Below are 17,544 nucleotides of genomic sequence, written 5' to 3'. Positions count from 1 at the left end.
TCCTGCCCTTTGGGCAGGGGGCTGGACTCGATGATCTCCCGAGGTCCCTTCCAGCCCTAATGTCTATGAAATCTATGAAATCTATGACTGGACCAGAAGCTCTCAGTGCCACCTTCAAGTAGGGGAAGAGGGAACACAAGAAACGTGGTGGTTGCAGCTGCCAGTGTCCCACGAACTGCTAACACCCAGGGTGCAGAGCTGCCCAATTATGCCTCTTTATATATGTGTGTTTTTAACATCTGTAATATTTTGTATGATGATGAAGCAACAATACTGAAATCTTACTATTCATTTATATGTAAGTATATTCACAGGATTCACTCTTGTATCATTTATAATAGCCCATTAATCCTGAATGAGTACAACACAATTCATGTCTTTTGTTACTGTTGAGAGGAGATGTTACTCCTAATCTCCTGTGAGGTTTGCTAATTTTGAAATAGTCTTGCTCTTGGAACATTTTGCTGTTAATTACAAGATAAAACTAATAAACTCCTGGAAAATTAGTGAAACACTCCAAGGCCAAGGTTGTCCAAATGAAGGCTAAATCTCACATGAATCAGAAGTCTGACAATGCCTGCCCAGCTGTTGAAACCAAATGCCAATGGATTACATTTGACCTACAACGTAAGAAACATGGCAAATAAAAGAAATCAGATCTTTCATCCTGGAATATAAAAGAGCAATCAAGGAAAATACTTCCTATTCTGCATCCTCTCTGCTGAAAGAGGCACCTGGAAGTGGTAAAGCTCATTGATTTCATAGAATCACAGAAAATCAGGGTTGGAAGGGAGCTCAGGATGTCATCTAGTCCACCCCCTGTTCAAAGCAGGACCATTCCCAGCTAGATCATTTCAGCCAAGGCTTTGTTTAGCCTCTCGACCCACCCTGTGGCAAACCTACCACCTCTCTGGTTAAAAACCTCCAAGGATGGAGATTCCACCACCCCTCTGGGTAACCTGTTCCAGTGCCTTACTAGCCTCCTGGTGAGACAGTTTTTCCTAATATCTAACTTAAACCTCCCTTGCTGTAACTTGAGACTATTGCTCCTTGTTCTGTCATTTGCCAACACGGAGAACAGTCTAGCTGCGTCCTCTTTGGAACTACTCTTCAGGTAGTTGAAGGTTGCTATTAAATCCAGCTTCAGGTTTCTCCTATGCAGACTAAATAAGTCCAATTCCCTCAGCCTCTCCTCAAAAGTCATGTGTCCCAGTCCCTTAACCATTTCATTACCCTCCACTGGACTTTCTCCAATTTGTCTACATTTCATACTAAAAAAGCCAGTTGTGCTGAGTGGGAGTTTGCAGCACACATATGATCTTATTTTTTGTGCAACTACGACACAGTGTAAATTAGTACAGCTACCAACATGACACAAAGTTGCCGATTTCATAACTACCAAAGATTTTCCTGCCAGGGACTGTCAACATTTAAAAAAGGAACAGGCATAAGAGCATCTCCTGCCCCCCAGGGCCTCCATGCTTTGCGATGTGGCATTTGGTGACAGGTAATTCAGCAGGATGAGAGTGCCTACTGGATTAAAAATGAAGAAGCCAAACAAATCAGCCTTCCTACTGTGTCAAAGCCAATTATCACTGAGAAGTACGTTACTGAAGCTGCAGCAAAGCTTCAAAACCAGAAAGTCCCGTGGCGGGAGCAGGTTCATGATTGAAGTGCATGCCTCATACACTGGTACAACACCAAAAAATTTGGAATGAAAATAAACTACTGAAATCTACAATGAAAGGAATCACGTTTACTAAATCATTTATCATGGTGTAATCAACGCAAAGGATCTTGTGCCCACCTATTTCAAGAAAATGGTTGCTGTCATTTTAGCCAATAAGGTCAATCATTATTTGCCCACCATCATTGCCTGGACACTGAAAAAACATACTTGCTGGGCTTAACAAGATGTAATGGCAGTCCATAGTTTTATCTATTTTGAATGGATATTTTCAAAGGGTGAAATTCTATAACCCCTTATATACCAAGCTGGAAATTTTCCAGTCATGTGAGTGGCATTTGTGGCATATGCATGAACTTTGTGATTCTATTACCAATGCAGAGTGGGCATGTAAGCTTCCCCATGGCTATTACATACATGGCTATTATATATTTAGCAGGCTATGCTCTGGCTGGAAAATTATGTAGTTACATATAGGATCATAAGAAAGTAGGGTTGGAAGTGACCCCACAAGGTCATCTAGTCCAGTCTCCTGCACAAAGTTGAATCATCCCTGACTAAACTACATTAACTACATGTCTGTCCAACCTGCTTTTGAAAACTTCCAAGGATGGAGATTCTACAATTTATCTAGGTATCCTGTTCCAAAGCTTAATCACCCTCATCGTCAGGAAGGTCCTCCTAATCTCCAACCTAAAATTCTCCTGCTGAAGCTTAAGGCCATAGTTCCTAGAACTGTACCCTATGGTCATGGAGAAGAGCTCCTCTTCATCCTCTCTGTAATTGCCTTTCAGGTATTTGAATACTGTTATCAAATACCCCCTCAGTTGTCTCTTCTCCTGACTAAACACTAACTCTTTCAGACTTTCCTCATAAGCCTTGCCTCCCACGTCCCTCATCTTTTTTGCTCCACTGCAAACTGCCCATGTCCTTGAGGTGTGGGGCCCAAAACTGGACAGTACTCCAGGTGAAGCCTCACCAGTACTGAATAAAACAAAAGAATTACTTTTTTGGATTTGCAAGTGACACTTCTGTTAATACAACTCAGTATCCTGTTGATTTTTTTTTTTTTGCGACAAGGTACATATGCATGTACCTGAGTATAAGTCCTTGAAAAAACGAGGAGAAGGGTTCTCTTTGCCTTAATCTAAATAGCTGAGTGATGAGAGCACTTTTTCAGGAAGCTAGAAACCAAGATTCTAGGCATCCCCCCCCCTGCCCCCAATAACTCAAGGGTAGTCAGAACCTGTATCTAACTTTTTAGCACAGTACCCTAACCATCACACCACAGGTTAAGCATTAGCTAATTCTTCTGAAGATGAGCCACTACACCTTGTATTTATGCTTTTATGTACCTACACTGCACAGGCAGTGGGATTGCAAACTGTATTCCAAAAACACCACTTTGTGAGCACTGGGTCCCAAACATTTGGTCACGTGCAGCCTTGGCTCGAGCACTGGGGTGGGGTACGCCTTGCAGATTCCCGCAAATTGCCGAGGAGATGTTCCCTCCGCGAGCAGTCTTCCCCTATCTCAGCTGCCATGACTCTGAATGTTCCTCAGTGGAGGGTCGGCTACCCAGGGACCTTCTGCGGCGCGCAGCCTGCCCGACAGTCACCAACAGGGCTCCACCACCCCTATACCCTGTCCTCACACCACCTCGATGGATTGCTCAATCTTCGTGGCCATGTACCCCTTCTTACACCAGTGATGAGCCTCTCGAGTTACTTCTTGTCCTGGATATCTGCTCCTGATGCTGATTTGCTTACTCCGTCCTGGGTTGTCTACGTTTGGAAGTCTCACTCATGTAACCTGTGCTCGTCTAGGGTGAACTCTCGCCCTAAGGTCTTGATCTAATACGAAGCCCTCCGGGCCTTACACCATCTAGTCTATATCCATAGGCCCCTCCCGTCTCTCAACCCCTTCACATGGGGAAGCACCAAAAAGGAAAAATAAAAAGGAAAGCACAAGACAACATGTCTGATGTATCACTAGGTATCAAGGTAACTCACTCCCCTGGTCCCTTGCATCAGGGTACCAGGTGCTGTGTTCCCTACAGTCTAGCTAAGCACTGCCCTCCATTCAGGTTCATGTAGTCGAGACCTCCTGCTCGGGTTGTTCCTTCCCCCCTTTCCACTTCCTCAGTGAGCCTGGTGCTGCCCTGCTTCTCTCCCTTCTGGAGCATCCCAATCTGGGTGCCTCACCATTCCTCAGTGTGTGGCTGGCTATTTTCTGCATTCGGGGTCCTGCTGCTCCTGTTGGGACTCTCCCGGCGGGGAGAATTCCTCCTCCTCCCCACTGGTCCCAATACTCCCACCTGTTATGGTGAGGTTCTTCACCTGCCCTGTGCTGCCACTCTCATAGGTTGCAGGGGATGCTTCTGGCTCGTCTCCAGCATCGGCTATTTGTTCCCTGCTGCTATTGCCACGGCTGGCATCAGGAGCCTCCTCTGGCTCCTCATCTGATGTTTCTTCCTCCCTGAGAGAGTCCCGGAGTGGGTCTGGTGTCCCTACACTCCCCGGTTCTGTTCTTCCTCTTCTCCTTCCTTCTCCGCTGGCCATTTTTATCGCTACCGGCCAGTGTCAGCTGAATAAACTTGTGGCTAATGAGCCGCACGGGTTTCTGTCACTGCTTTCGCTGTGTTGTGGCTCCTGCTGAAGGTAAGTAGTTTTTCCTGGTTTTAACTTCTATGTTTGTTTGTTTCTCTTTCTCCTGTGCCTTCTATCTCCCATAACTTTCCTTTCTTGTTTGGGGTCCTTCTCCCCATTCTCTCCCAGGACACACTTACATGTCAGGAAAACTGACATTTAGGTGCATTTAACATAATTGAGCCAAACTCTACAGCACCAGTGCAAGGCAACTCCAGAGTATGATAAAATTGTGAACTCCACCAGGAGCTTGGGATTGGAAAATTGTATGATACTAGATGGTCAACACAGACATGTACTTAGGCAAACCAATATGATCCTCCTGGATGAAAACAAAATCAAATAACTTTACTTAGATCAGACACACAAATATTTGAGACGGAACCAATTTGTAAAGATCAACCATACTGAAATACAATGAATGGTGACCAAGGCATCTTTAATATATTTGACTTAATTAATTCCAGAAACAACACTGTGGCTGAGTAATACTTGTGCTGTCTCATATTGTCGAAATACTTAAGTGGTCCAACATTAATCTGGAAGCCCTGAACAGGAAGGTGAGGCTACTCTTTGCAAGTCTTCAAACATGCAGGACTACCAGCCCCACTGAGAACTGCTGTAAGATGAGTGTAAGTGTCTTGGTGAATACTGAGCAGCTGTCCAGTGCTCAAGTACACTGACCAGTTATTAGGGCTCATTAGGATATCAGGCCCATAATATTTGGAAGAGAAGCACTTGAAGTGGAATCAAAACAGTCTGCTTAGGAACAGATGGAGGCAGCAAAAGGGCAGATTTACTCCTGTATTCTCCACAGATCAAGTCAGTCACAGAAACCTGGGAATGTAAGCCTGGAAAGAACCTCCCAGACCAATAAGACCAGTCTCTGATATTCATCCAAAAGAATATTCCACCATTTATCCAAAGGTTCCTAAACAATACTTCATTCCAAACCCTCATACACCACAACTACAAGGAACAGAACTATAACCAGGAAGAACAGGACAAAAACAGGGGTGATGAGAATTGTCAATGCCATGCATTACAGTGGCAGAGAAGAAATAGCTTAATATCTGCTCAGAAGATCCTAGGGAGGCAACCGTATCCAACCTGCGTAGAAAGGCAAAAAACCTACAATCCTTGCCAATCTCTCTGGGTGTAGGTGAGGGGTATTCCTTTCTGAACCCAAATTTGGCAATTGGCATGACCCTGAGAAGAAGAACAAGATCTCCTAGCCAGGATCTTCTGAGGGCTTTTGGCACCAACAGAAGCACCAGTGCATCCCAATCAAATCCTCAGTTTTCATTGTGTCCAGTGCTCCAAAGGAAGGTGGGAAAAAGTCTAGACGCCAATAAAACATTCATGAGTGGAAAATAATTGCTTCCATATCCTTGCAGGCATCTAGCAAAAGTCCTGAAGCTGCCAAGCACCAATCATCATGCAAAAGAGTTACCTCTATGCCCAAACATGAGGCTTGCAATCATCATCACTTAACTGTTTAGCTGAGACATGGAGACTTCTTTGCTGAAAAAGAAGGTTTTGCGCCTATCATCATGTCTTAAACTATTACAATAAACAAATTATATAAATTTATTGGGAAAGAATGTATGCTGAAAGTATACTGAAAGCATACCACCTTGGCCAAGGTGATGTAGCAGATACTGGTTGATGACAATGTCAATGCACTATTGGAGAAAAGCTAAGAGCCTTTTTATATAGTAATTTTAGGCAGCACCTGAAGCTCTTAACACTTCGATTGTCTGCACATTAACTAAATAATATTTTTTTTTATGTATAGCTTTCTGGCATATGTTAGATAAGAACCCAGATTACTTAAACTGTCAATAAACTGTGCATGATTTAATTAATTACTTGCGTGCAGCCAAAATTAAACACAGTAGCACAGAGAAGTGTTGTATATGCACATAAAGATATGTCTATGCCAATATAGCAGCGCATACCTCATGAGGGATGTAGTTGGGAGGTAACTTCTCGAGCATTTCATCAGCAAGATGTTGTACCACTGTTTCTCTGGTTTCCCCTCCTCCAGTGCCACTGTCTTTAGGCTGAATGCTAACTATTGTGTTTAATGTCTCATTAGCTGTGTTAGTTTGATATGTTATGTCTGCATTAGGGTGAAGTCCAAATACCTTGAAATAAAAAAGGAAGCAATTAGAAAAATACAGAACGACGTAGAAAAAAGGTGTTCTTGTCAAGACCGTAATTTTTTAAATATACATCAAGAAAAATCTACATAAAAATAAACAGAAAAGAATGGTGTAATTTTCAAGTGGTAGAAATCAAGGTAGCTCCAATCAAGATCAATCAAAGTAAAGCCACGTAACAACCTGAGGATCTGACCCATTATAACAAGAACTTTAATATACAAAATCCAAAAACATGCCAAATCACCCAAATTAACATTTATTAAAGAAAAATGTTTTAATTGATCTAATAATTTTAACACATACTAATCAGTGACTACAGTATTGATGATTTATTGATTTTAATTTTATTAATGATCTAATCAATTTGTTAATGATTAATTTTATCTTAAAGATCTGCTCATCTATTGCTTTAAAAGAATTAATCTTAGCAATTATGATGTTTCTTTCATGGGTACATTTTATCCATTTTCCATGGATAAAATGGATGTTTTTCCTAATTAATTTTCTTTTTTCTTAATTTTTAAATTATATTAAATGTATCTTCTGTATTATTTTCCTTCACTATTCTAGGGGTACTTGAGTTGGATTAGGCTTCTAATATACATGCAACTAAAAACAAAATGAACACTATCCACAAAAGCACCGGAATTTCTGGACAGCAGGGTATTTGGAATGTGTTATATTTGAGCTAATTCTGGTTTTAAATCTTCTTTCCTTCCTGTGGAGATTTAAAGTAGTGAAGTTACTCCAGGTATGAATTTGGTCCTGTGTGCTTATTTGTGTACATACATTAAGGAATATGGCACAAACAGAAAAAAAGAGTCACAATATCTTAGGATAGTTCAGGGTTCCTGAATCCAACTCTGTGCTAATTCATGAGTCCAACCTGACATTTCTTATATGCCCAAATTTCAGTGGAAAATTCTAATTACATGGAGAATGCAAGATCCTGCCCTCTGGTGTTTTCAATTTACTGAAATTTCAAAAAACAATTTTCAACTGGGTTGCTGAATTAAGATGTAGTATTCAAGTTTTCTTCCCGAACCAAAAACAGGAAGGGGAGAAAATGAAAAATCTACTTTGTTTGCTCTGTCATTCTTGGATCAAAGAGGACTTAAAAGGTGAAGCTTAAAAAGTCAGAGGGTTTCCATGAACAATTCAGAGGGAGTTTGGAGTGACAGAAAGAAGTTGTCACTTGCCTCCTGACCTGTGAGAATGCAAGCTTGTCTTTAGGAGAAAAGTCTTTTCATACTTGTGATCTGATCCTACTTGTCTTAAGTAAAAAAACAAAATTACACACACACATACACACACAACTAAGGTGGGGCAACCGGGACAGCAATAGTGGGGGGAATGAGAGGGGAAAAATTATAGGCCCTGCTGATTCTGGCCACATGGACTGCTGGTACAGGCATCCAGGAGCCACTGCTGCCCCACATGTCACTGCTGCCCTGGGCGCCAAGCTATCCGGTTATGCTTCTGTGTATAAACCATACATATGTATTTGTAGGCACCAAAACACTGAAAAAACAAAAGCCCCACATTCTGAAAAAAGGCTCCAGAACACATAGATGAAGAAACTAAGGAGCTGACCTTGAGATTGATGTCAAGCAGAAGTAGGTCTAAAGTAAAGAAATAGAAACTGGTGTAAGGCAGAAGTGGAAGTCCAGCTCCTGTGTTTATATCTTCAGTGGGTCAGTTCAGAATAGAACAGTGGAGAGCGCACCTAAACCACTTGGGAACCGGACTTGCACTCCACTCTGCAACTGCTCTCTTCATTGGTCCTACAAGCAAATTGACAGACCTGTGGCCTGCAGGCTGGCTTTGCTTCCTTGCAAATTCCTTAGCCAGTCTTCCAGACACAACCATAGTCCTTATACCAAGCAAGCAAATGACTAAACAAAACTTTTAGGCCTTCTCCAGGCAGAAGAAGCCCTTTAGCTCTGTCCCCTTCCTGACAGCAAGATTATCTAGGTTTCAGTCCAGCTCCTAGCCATAAACAAATCCTTCCCCCAGGTCGCCCCTCTCTGCTCTTATGTTTTAACTGATCATGAGATACTCCCTCATTAGCTAAATGCCCACAGCTAGGCTTCTACAGCAGGGCTGTCTGCTCCCTCTTAAAGGACCAAACTGCCTTGTTACAGGCCCCAAACCTTCATTAACAAGCTAACAACAAGAAATTGGAATCCTGCATAGAAATTCTGAGGATAAGCTAGATCCTAACTCAAAAAATTAATGAAACTAGAGTGATTTATATTGAGTTGGAATCTGGACTAGTATCTTCAGGGAGATGCATAATTCAGAGCTTTTCTATGGCTGCATCTGTTTGATCAAAAACTCAGATACTACAATCTATACATGCTGATATTTTTTGCAGAATACTTCTGTTTAATGCTGTATGCTTGGCTACTTTTACTGGGATTAGATGGCATACCTTCAGTTCTGGATTACAGCACTATGAAGGTAGATGGCATACCTTGGTGGTCTTTAAGACCTGGCAAGACAAAGCCCTGGCTGGGAGGTTATAGTTGGGCATGGTCCTGCTTTGAGCAGGGGTTGGACTAAATGACCTTCTCAGGTCCCTCCCAACCCTAAATTTCAAGGATTCTTTGATTCCTCCTTTGCAGCTTATAGTATTCAGAGGCCATACAGGTACCAGCAACTTTTTACACCAGCTCAAAGCATTTGCATTATGGGACTGTGGCAATGCAACTACCCTACTTTAGAAAAATCTCAGTATACACAAGCTGGTGATGGTTTTTCCTGTATCAACTTGTATGGAGGGAGGCACAAAGGCAGCAGGAATAAAGAGTTTGGAGATGGCATCAGGAAGTCAGTCCATATGCACATGGGTGGAGTATTCCAGAAGCACCTCTGTAAATGGTTCTCTTAATAAAGAAGCAAATGTATTTTATAAACCTGGAGTTCCTTCATGTTCTTACTCAGCACACAGTTCATTAAACAGTGCCAGTTAGCAGACTTGTTTGCTAGGTATAGTTTAATTCCAAGGAAGGTTATCTATAATAAGCAGTGATACAGAAATCAAGATCAGCCAGTTTTATTTAAACCCAGACCACCTGCCTTGTCCCACTTCTGCTATGTTCTGTATATGGATGACTACAATATATGTTTAGTCAAGTGATTCAGTTGGCATAAATTTTCTTTAAGATTCTAAAAGTTAAATAATTTTACCTCTGGTGTATCAACCATTGGTAGCTGCTCTATATACTGAAGATAGTCTTCAACAGTCTTGCCTTTTGGGACTATGTAACCTTTGTAGAAGCAAAATTTGTCGCTAAACAAATGCTCTCCAAACCACACCCTTGCAAATGTGTTCAGCAACATTTTGTCCAGGTCATCTGTGACACGGCCACCATACTGCACTTCTCCAAGCATATAGCGCACACAAGACCAGTTAACTCCTCGCTTAATGTCCATGTCATCCAAATGATTTTGAATAAATTGCACACTGGCTGCAAAGTCTGCTTGATTAAATTCATATGGGATGTTCCAGCCTAATGGACCAAACTTTCGTCTTTCCTAAAGGAATGGAAGGATGCAAAAAGGTTGAAGTTTAGTAACAATCATGCAGAAACTGTAAAGTATGGAAGAATCTACAAAATGTTGTTGATGGAGCTGTCCCTGAGCACCCTGTAGTATGGGCACACCACCTGCCAGATACCTCAAACATGGTTGGAGTACCATGCCTTCTGCACCTTCACTTTGGTCAAGAACTGATGCCAATCATAGTCATGGCCATAAGATGCTGTCTCTGCTGCAATCTACTTGTATGCGGACTAGCTCTGATACTTCCTCCTAAGGACTGCTGGGTGCTTCTCCAGGACCATATGGCAAGCAGGTCAGTTTGCCCCTTGGTCATGCAGCGCTTTTCAGACAGACACTTTTGGGGTTCATGTGGTGTTGTGTGGTGGGTAAGTGGGTGCTTGATAGCATGCCACACTCGAGAAGCCATGTTCCCCGGGTGGTGGTCCAGAAAATGGCAGCCTTTATGCCTAGCTTTAAAAACGCAGGGTCACCTGCGGGGCACAGCCTATGAGTTCTGGGCAGTGGAGTTAGAGATAAAGTCACAGAAGAGGAGCTACCTTGAGCCTGTAGAGGGAAGAGAAGCAGAGCATCCTGGGATGCTGGGAGACCACTCAACTTTCCTATCATGATCTGAAGGGTACAAATGAATTATGAAGCACTGCCCTGTAAAGTGCTTCAAAGTTGTTCCTCTTTTCATCCAGGAATAATTTTGAAGTGGAAGAGATCTATTTCTAGCTCTTAATTGATGTGAATTATTTGTCTACTCATTTTGGAGCCCTTTAAAAGGCACTTGAAGTGCTACAAATATTTTATCTGTTCATCCCCTCAGTAAAAGGCAAAATCTGTCAAACTTAGTGAACAATAACAAAATTGGGGCTATCCCTATGGCATTTTCTAGTAGATGATGGGGATTCTATTCACCTTCCATAATAATCTGCAAAGGGAGCCTCAGTTTTCCTCTTTCATTCTCTCCTGCGAGTTTTAACACAGGACCAGTTCATTCAAGCTTACTGTCCTTCCATTACAAAAAATCAGCATTTCTCATAGGTCTCTACAGCTCTCCAATGCATGCTATAAATTGTTTCAGACTGCTCTTAAAATTTAAATTATGCCATAATTTAACTAGTGGAGTGGTAGACTATTCAACCACATGCTGAAAAGCTTTGCCAGGGAGGTAGAGCAAGCCACCTGGAGCCATACCTGAAAAGAACCTTTTAAAGAGAGGGAACAAATAGACTATCCACTTTATTCCTGAGGTACCCCTTGTTGGAGGTGAACTTTTTGTCATAAATTTTCGCTTAAATTTTACCTGTGCTAGTTTGCCCACCTCAAATTTATGTTTAATACAATTTTGAATTCTTAATGATATTCTCGTTTATAAAACATGTGTCGTAGTAGAAAAGTAAGGCATTTAATTAATAACCTGAACAGTTGTATGAAGAAATGCCACAGCATATAGCAATGGTTTCCACTGTGGCATATTGCTCACGTCCAGCTGTTCCTGAGTAATAGCAGAGTACGTCCGCTTTAAACCAGCTTTTACACCTTTAAGAAAACAGATTGCTGTACATGAGTAAACAACTTAGAGGATTTGTAACTGGGACTTTAAAAATGTGCTTAGATCCACTGTAACAAACAGCATGCTATAGAAGTGGCTATCCCAATATACCGTGTGATTTTTTTCTGTTCTGAATAACCAGTTTGAATCACTGACCTATTCCTTTATTTTGAAGCAGTACCAGCTAAAATGCTTTTTTGACATTTTACTTAGAAATGGGCTTATACACAACAAAAAGCAAACAAACAAAAAAGGATTTGAAATGTCAGTGCTGAAAACTGAAATAGATCCACAGCAGTTTGTTAAAGCAGTCTCTACATTTAAAATGACTGTCCTTACCTTCCATATACTTGGAAGATCTGAAATCAGGATCTAAATCCAAATATTGAGAGGCAGCTCAGTTTTAACAATCTTAAAAGTTACCACTATAAAATACAAATTTGGTCACCTCTATTTACTATACAGTACAAAGTTTTCTTTGTTCTTGGCGCAGGGTCTGCCTCTTTTATTGATCTATAAAGTATTACTTAAACCTTGTCGTCAGCCTCCTGGATCCTGATTTTCTGCAATACATTAAAATATTTTTATGATATCCAAGGAAAATATCCTGTGTTTTATTTAAAGATCTGAAAAATGACATTGTCGAATGAGACTTTTTCCAAAGGACATCTTAGGGTAAGAACAAAATATAGTCATCTAAGCCAGAGGCATTCAACCTCCAGCCTGAGGGCTAGATTTGGCTCATGAAGCCATAACAACCAGCTGGCAGGGCTCTGCACAGGTCCAGATATCTAGTGACAAGGGAGCAGTGGCAGCATTAACTGCTGCTCCCTTGCTACCAAATTTTGGGACTCATGGGAGTCCTGCAGATCAGGAAACATGGCCCTGTGCATTAGGTCACAGCAGCATGGATAATCACTCTAGTGTGTGGCCAGATCTGGGTGGGTGGGGTCAGACTGACACGCTGAATCACACCTGCAACCCCATGCATGATCTGGTCCGCAGACCAAACCCTATGCCACTCATCTGACCTATGGAGTTGGAGGACCTTCCCATCTTCTTTTTGTTACTCGTTTCTCAAGCAGGCTGGAATACAATCCTGATATACCCTGAAAAACCTCCCTTAGATGATATTTAAAAATACTATTCAGATGTCCCAATTTGGCAGAGAACCGGTTGTTTGTCATTTTTAAAAGATATTTTGAGACTCCGGCACAATCAGGAGGGAAATTATCAAGCATTATCTTAAGGTTATTGTGTTCTGCTAGCAATTTGGGACAAGATATGAATAATAGGAAACTGCTTAAATTCAATTTAAAATTATTATCCATGAAACTATTACTAAAATTAAATTGTAAATGGGCTACCACCTGGCAGCTAAAAGAAACACTTGACTATGATGCTGTCATCTAAATGCAGATGAATGGTACTATAGGCACAAAAAGATGCTAAATATTAAAAAAGATAAAGAATCTATAACAGAAGCTTGATAACTGACTGTAAGAGTGAAAATATTTGGAATTAAGTCATAAACTAAAGCAAACTCTCTTTAAGATAAATCAAAAACAAACCAGGTTGAGATATCTTACTGACTTGAGAGGAAGTTAAATTGACTGAAGGATCAAATCTGGTCTTGGATACATATTTTCAGCTCCTATTAACTTCATTAATTGACACCAGATATAATACCTACATACAAATGAAGGACAAGTACTGAACTTTTGTGATGTAAAAAAGGGAGTAGAGGGTAGTGTTGCAAATTGGCATTCAAATATGTACCAGGTTGAGGACTGCTTTTTGCCACTTACAATATAATATAGCTCCAGGGTCATGGTCAGCTCCTGCCTCATCATCAGACACAACAGCCAATAGTAGGCAGGGGGCTACTGGCTTCTTTAAAGGAAGAATAAGGAGCAAGGCTCTGATCATTTCCCTCATCACAAAGCTCTTCCCACCATAACTTACCCTGCTGAGATGCAGCACTGTTTTTTTTACTTCCAGTGTCACGATGAATACAATTTTAAATGATCAACGTAACTGGGGTTTTTACTCTTCCTTTGGCTGCTTGCAGACTTCACTGTGAGCTATATACCTTCCTGATAGTCAGCCTAATTTTTCCTTTAATTTCCCTCCATTACTTCTAAGTGGGTGCGTCTCCATGTGTGTTTACTGCACAGTAGATTAATTACTGCACAGTAAAGTTTCACCATCTATACATGCACTGCAATTAGGATGCAGTAAATTAATTTACTCTGGCATAGGTTAGACACAGGTACTATCCAATGGCAGAGTAAATTACTGCACTTAAACATCCGTGTAGATGGTGATGTCAGGATTATTCAGTCACATTAACTGCACAGGTAGATATGCCCACTATAATCCAAGTATGGCCCTAAATAATTCCTTACGCTTCAGAATATATGACACATATTTGCCACACCCTGTAAATTTCTATCCTATAGTCATATCCCCTCCCTCCCTCTCACTTGCAAAAACACAAAAACCAGTTTGTGTTGTGCTGGGCCACTGAGGGGGAACTGCAGAAGGTAGAAGAGGACAGCTCATCCTAAATGTGAAACCCCATGAAAGGCACGAAGGGGGAGGGGGTTTTTAGTCTAGGTTATATAGTGTTTTTGTTGATGAGAAGAATTTTATCCTTGGTCCCTGGAAGGGTAGCGTACTTTTGAACTTTCACCTTCTAAAGAAAAATATTTTAATGATAAAGATTTTTAAAAGTCTTCCTTCCTTTCTTCCTCCTTTCCATCCTTCTTCCTTCCCTAAATCAATGCCTTATTTTTGAGTGAATTCCTGTAAGAAAGTATCAGCATTCTTCTATAGATTGTGTCCTCTCATATTAGTCAGGGCTGAGCCCCTTGGGGAAACGCTAACATGACTCATTCTGACTTTTCGTATGACTTTTTAAGGGCTTCCATTAAGGAGGCATGAGTGGCTCCTTGGAAACAATTAAGTGGGACGTATAGATGGAAAACACTAGTGATAGCCAAGCTAAAGGAGCAAATTTAGCTTGAGGCTTGTTAACATTAACAATAACAACAACAACAACAACAACAACAATTCATATAATGGAGATCTGTTGTTGTCTACGAGTTCATAGTCTTTCCTGAGTTGCAATTAACTAGATCCTTAGAGTCAAGGTGTTGTCATAATACAGAAAATACCTACAAAACATCAGCTTTCTGGATACCATGGATGCTGGAGGAAAATTCTAGAGTATTAAGGTGTCGTTTCAACATGAATAATGCAATAATGTGGGATGACTTGTTTCTATTCACATTGTCTTCTCATGAAGACTACCCCAGTTTTTCCCTACCTAAAGGTATGGTGACCCTGTGACAGTAAGTCAGCTCACAGAGGTAGTTAGGTCAAAAGATGTGGTCATCATGGGTGACCTGAACTTTCCAGACATCTGCTGGGAAGAGTAGTCAGCCAGGTCTGACCAGTCACGTAGGTTCCTAGCCAAAATGCAGGACCTCCATCTAACCCAGGAGGTGCACAGCCCCACCACGGGAGACACCCTGTTGGACCTGGTGCTGGCCACGGGCAATGACCTGGTGAGGGGGCTGCGGGTGCTCAACCACCTGGCGACAGTGATCATCGTCTGCTGGGATTCACCATCCAGCACAAGGTGGCAAAGGCCTGCAGCAAGGCAACAGCCCTAGATTTCAGGAGGGCGGACTTCAATGAGCTAAGGAGAATAGTCGGGGAGGCACTGAGGTCCCGGAAGAGAGGGGAGTCAGGTGTCCAAGAAGAGTGGTCGCTCCTTAAGGAGACGATCCTCCAAGCCCGAAGGGAGGTAATCCCAACACAGATCAAAGGGAGGAGGAGGGTGCAAAAGCCCCCATGACTCACCAAAAGCATCTGGGAATGTCTCCTAACTAAAAGGGAGGTGAACACCCAATGGAAGAGAGGGGCCATCACCAGGGAGGACCATACTGCTGTCGCTCGGGGCTGCAGATGGGTGGTCAGGCAGGTCAAGGCAGAGATGGAACTGGGACTAGCTACCCAGATCAAGGACAACAAGAAGTCCTTTTTTAAATACACAGGGGGCAAAAAGAAGGTACCGGGTAACATGGGGCCCCTGCAGGACACACTAGGAAATCTGGTCATCACACCAGACGACAAAGTTAACCTATTTAACATCTTCTTTGCCTCCATTTTCCTGAGCAGGGACCGGAACAGCACCCGCCCCCCCCAGAACCCCCTCAGGCCCCAGTGGAGGCACAACTAGGTCAAGGGTCAGTGAGGATCGAGTCAGAGAACTACTGGAGGGACTGGACATATTTAAATCAGCTGGTCCAGATGATCTCCATCCTAGAGTACTGAGGGAATTAGCTGGAGGTCATTGCGGGACCCCTGGCACGGCTTTACGAGCACTCATGGTGCTCTGGTGTGGTGCCAGAGGACTGGAAGAGGGCCAACGTGGTTCCCATTTTCAAAAAAGGGAGGAAGGAGGACCCAAGTAATTATAGGCCAGTTAGTCTTACCTCAATCCTGGGCAAGCTTTTTGAAAAAACTATCCTGGCACATGTCCACGAGGGGCCATCAGGGGAGGTTATGCTTAGGGGCAACCAACACAGGGTTATTAGAGGCAGGTCCTGTCAGACCAACCTGGTGGCCTTCTATGACCAGCTCACAAAATCTTAAGATGCAGGGGTAGCAGTGGATGTAGTCTTTCTGGACTTTAGGAAGGCCTTAGATACTGTCTCTCACTCCATTCTCATTAAAAAACTGGGGGACTGTGGTGTCGACACCTACACAGTCAAATGGGTCACTAACTGGCTGGAGGGCCACACCCAGAGAGCGGTGATGGATGGGTCATTTTCGACCTGGAGAGATGTGGGCAGTGGGGTCCAGTAGGGCTCGGTCCGCAAGCCCACACTGTTCAACATCTTCATCAATGACTTGGATGAGGGGGTAAAAAGCACCCTGTTCAAATTTGCTGATGACACCAAGATGTGGGGGGATGGGGACACGCTAGAAGGAAGGAATAGGCTGCAATTGGACCTAGACAGGTTACAGGGGTGGGTGGAAGAGAACAGGATGGGTTTCAACACTGACAAGTGCAAGGTGATGCACCTGGGGAGGAAGAACCAGCACCATAACTACAGGCTGGGGAACTCCCTTCTCATCAGTGCAGAGGCAGAAAAGGATCTTGGAATCATCATTGACGCCAAGATGAACATGGGCCGGCAGTGTGGGGATGCAGTTAGGAAGGCCAACCATACCTTGTCATGCATCCACAGATGCATCTCAAGCAGGTCCAAGGAGGTGATACTCCCCCTCTATGTGACACTGGTCAGGCCGCAGCTGGAGTACTACGTCCAGTTCTGGGCGCCGCACTTCAGGAGGTGTGTGGACAACATGAAGACGGTCCAGAGGAGGCCACCCACATGATCAGGGGGTAGCAGGACAGGCCCTACAAGGAGAGGCTATGGGACCTGAACCTGTTCAGCCTCCACAAGAGAAGGATGAGGTGGGATCTAGTGGCCTGTTACAAACTAGTCAGAGGGGACCAGCAGGCATTGGGGGAATCCCTGTTCCCCCGAGCATTCCCAGGAGTGACTAGAAATAATGGTCACAAGCTGGGAGAGGGTAAATTCAGATTAGACATCAGGAGGTGCTACTTCACTGTCAGGACAGCTAGGATCTGGAACCAACTTCCAAGTGAAGCGGTGCTGGCTCCTACCCTGGGGGTCTTTAAGACAAGGCTAGACGAACACCTTGCTGGGGTCATTTGACCCCAGTACTGTTTCCTGCCGAGGCAGGGGGTCGGACTTGATGATCCGCCCATTAGCCTGACTTCTATCCTGGGGAAGATCTTGGAAAAGTTTATTAAGGAGGCCATCCTTGAGGGACTGGCCCAGGCTAACATTCTAAGGGACAGCCAGCACGGGTTTGTTGCGGGTAGGTCTTGTT

The 17,544-nt window shown here is 42.9% G+C and overlaps 1 protein-coding gene across 1 annotated transcript in view; it reads right to left on the bottom strand.

Moving 5' to 3' along the window:
- Positions 1-17,544, bottom strand: part of LOC109313479 (dynein heavy chain 5, axonemal-like) — a 275,004-nt gene that overhangs the window by 35,068 nt on the left and 222,392 nt on the right. The window contains exons 70-72 of the mRNA XM_019540081.1: positions 11,473-11,594; positions 9,696-10,043; positions 6,297-6,485 (exon numbers count right to left, since the gene is read on the bottom strand). Of these exons, the coding sequence (XP_019395626.1) occupies positions 6,297-6,485; positions 9,696-10,043; positions 11,473-11,594 (659 nt within the window). The remainder of the gene's footprint in view (positions 1-6,296; positions 6,486-9,695; positions 10,044-11,472; positions 11,595-17,544) is intronic.

The sequence above is a fragment of the Crocodylus porosus genome, unplaced genomic scaffold, assembly GCF_001723895.1.
Source record: "Crocodylus porosus isolate Cpor-Errol unplaced genomic scaffold, CroPor_comp1, whole genome shotgun sequence".
Taxonomy (NCBI): domain Eukaryota; kingdom Metazoa; phylum Chordata; order Crocodylia; family Crocodylidae; genus Crocodylus; species Crocodylus porosus.
This window is presented reverse-complemented; position numbering and strand designations above follow the sequence as displayed.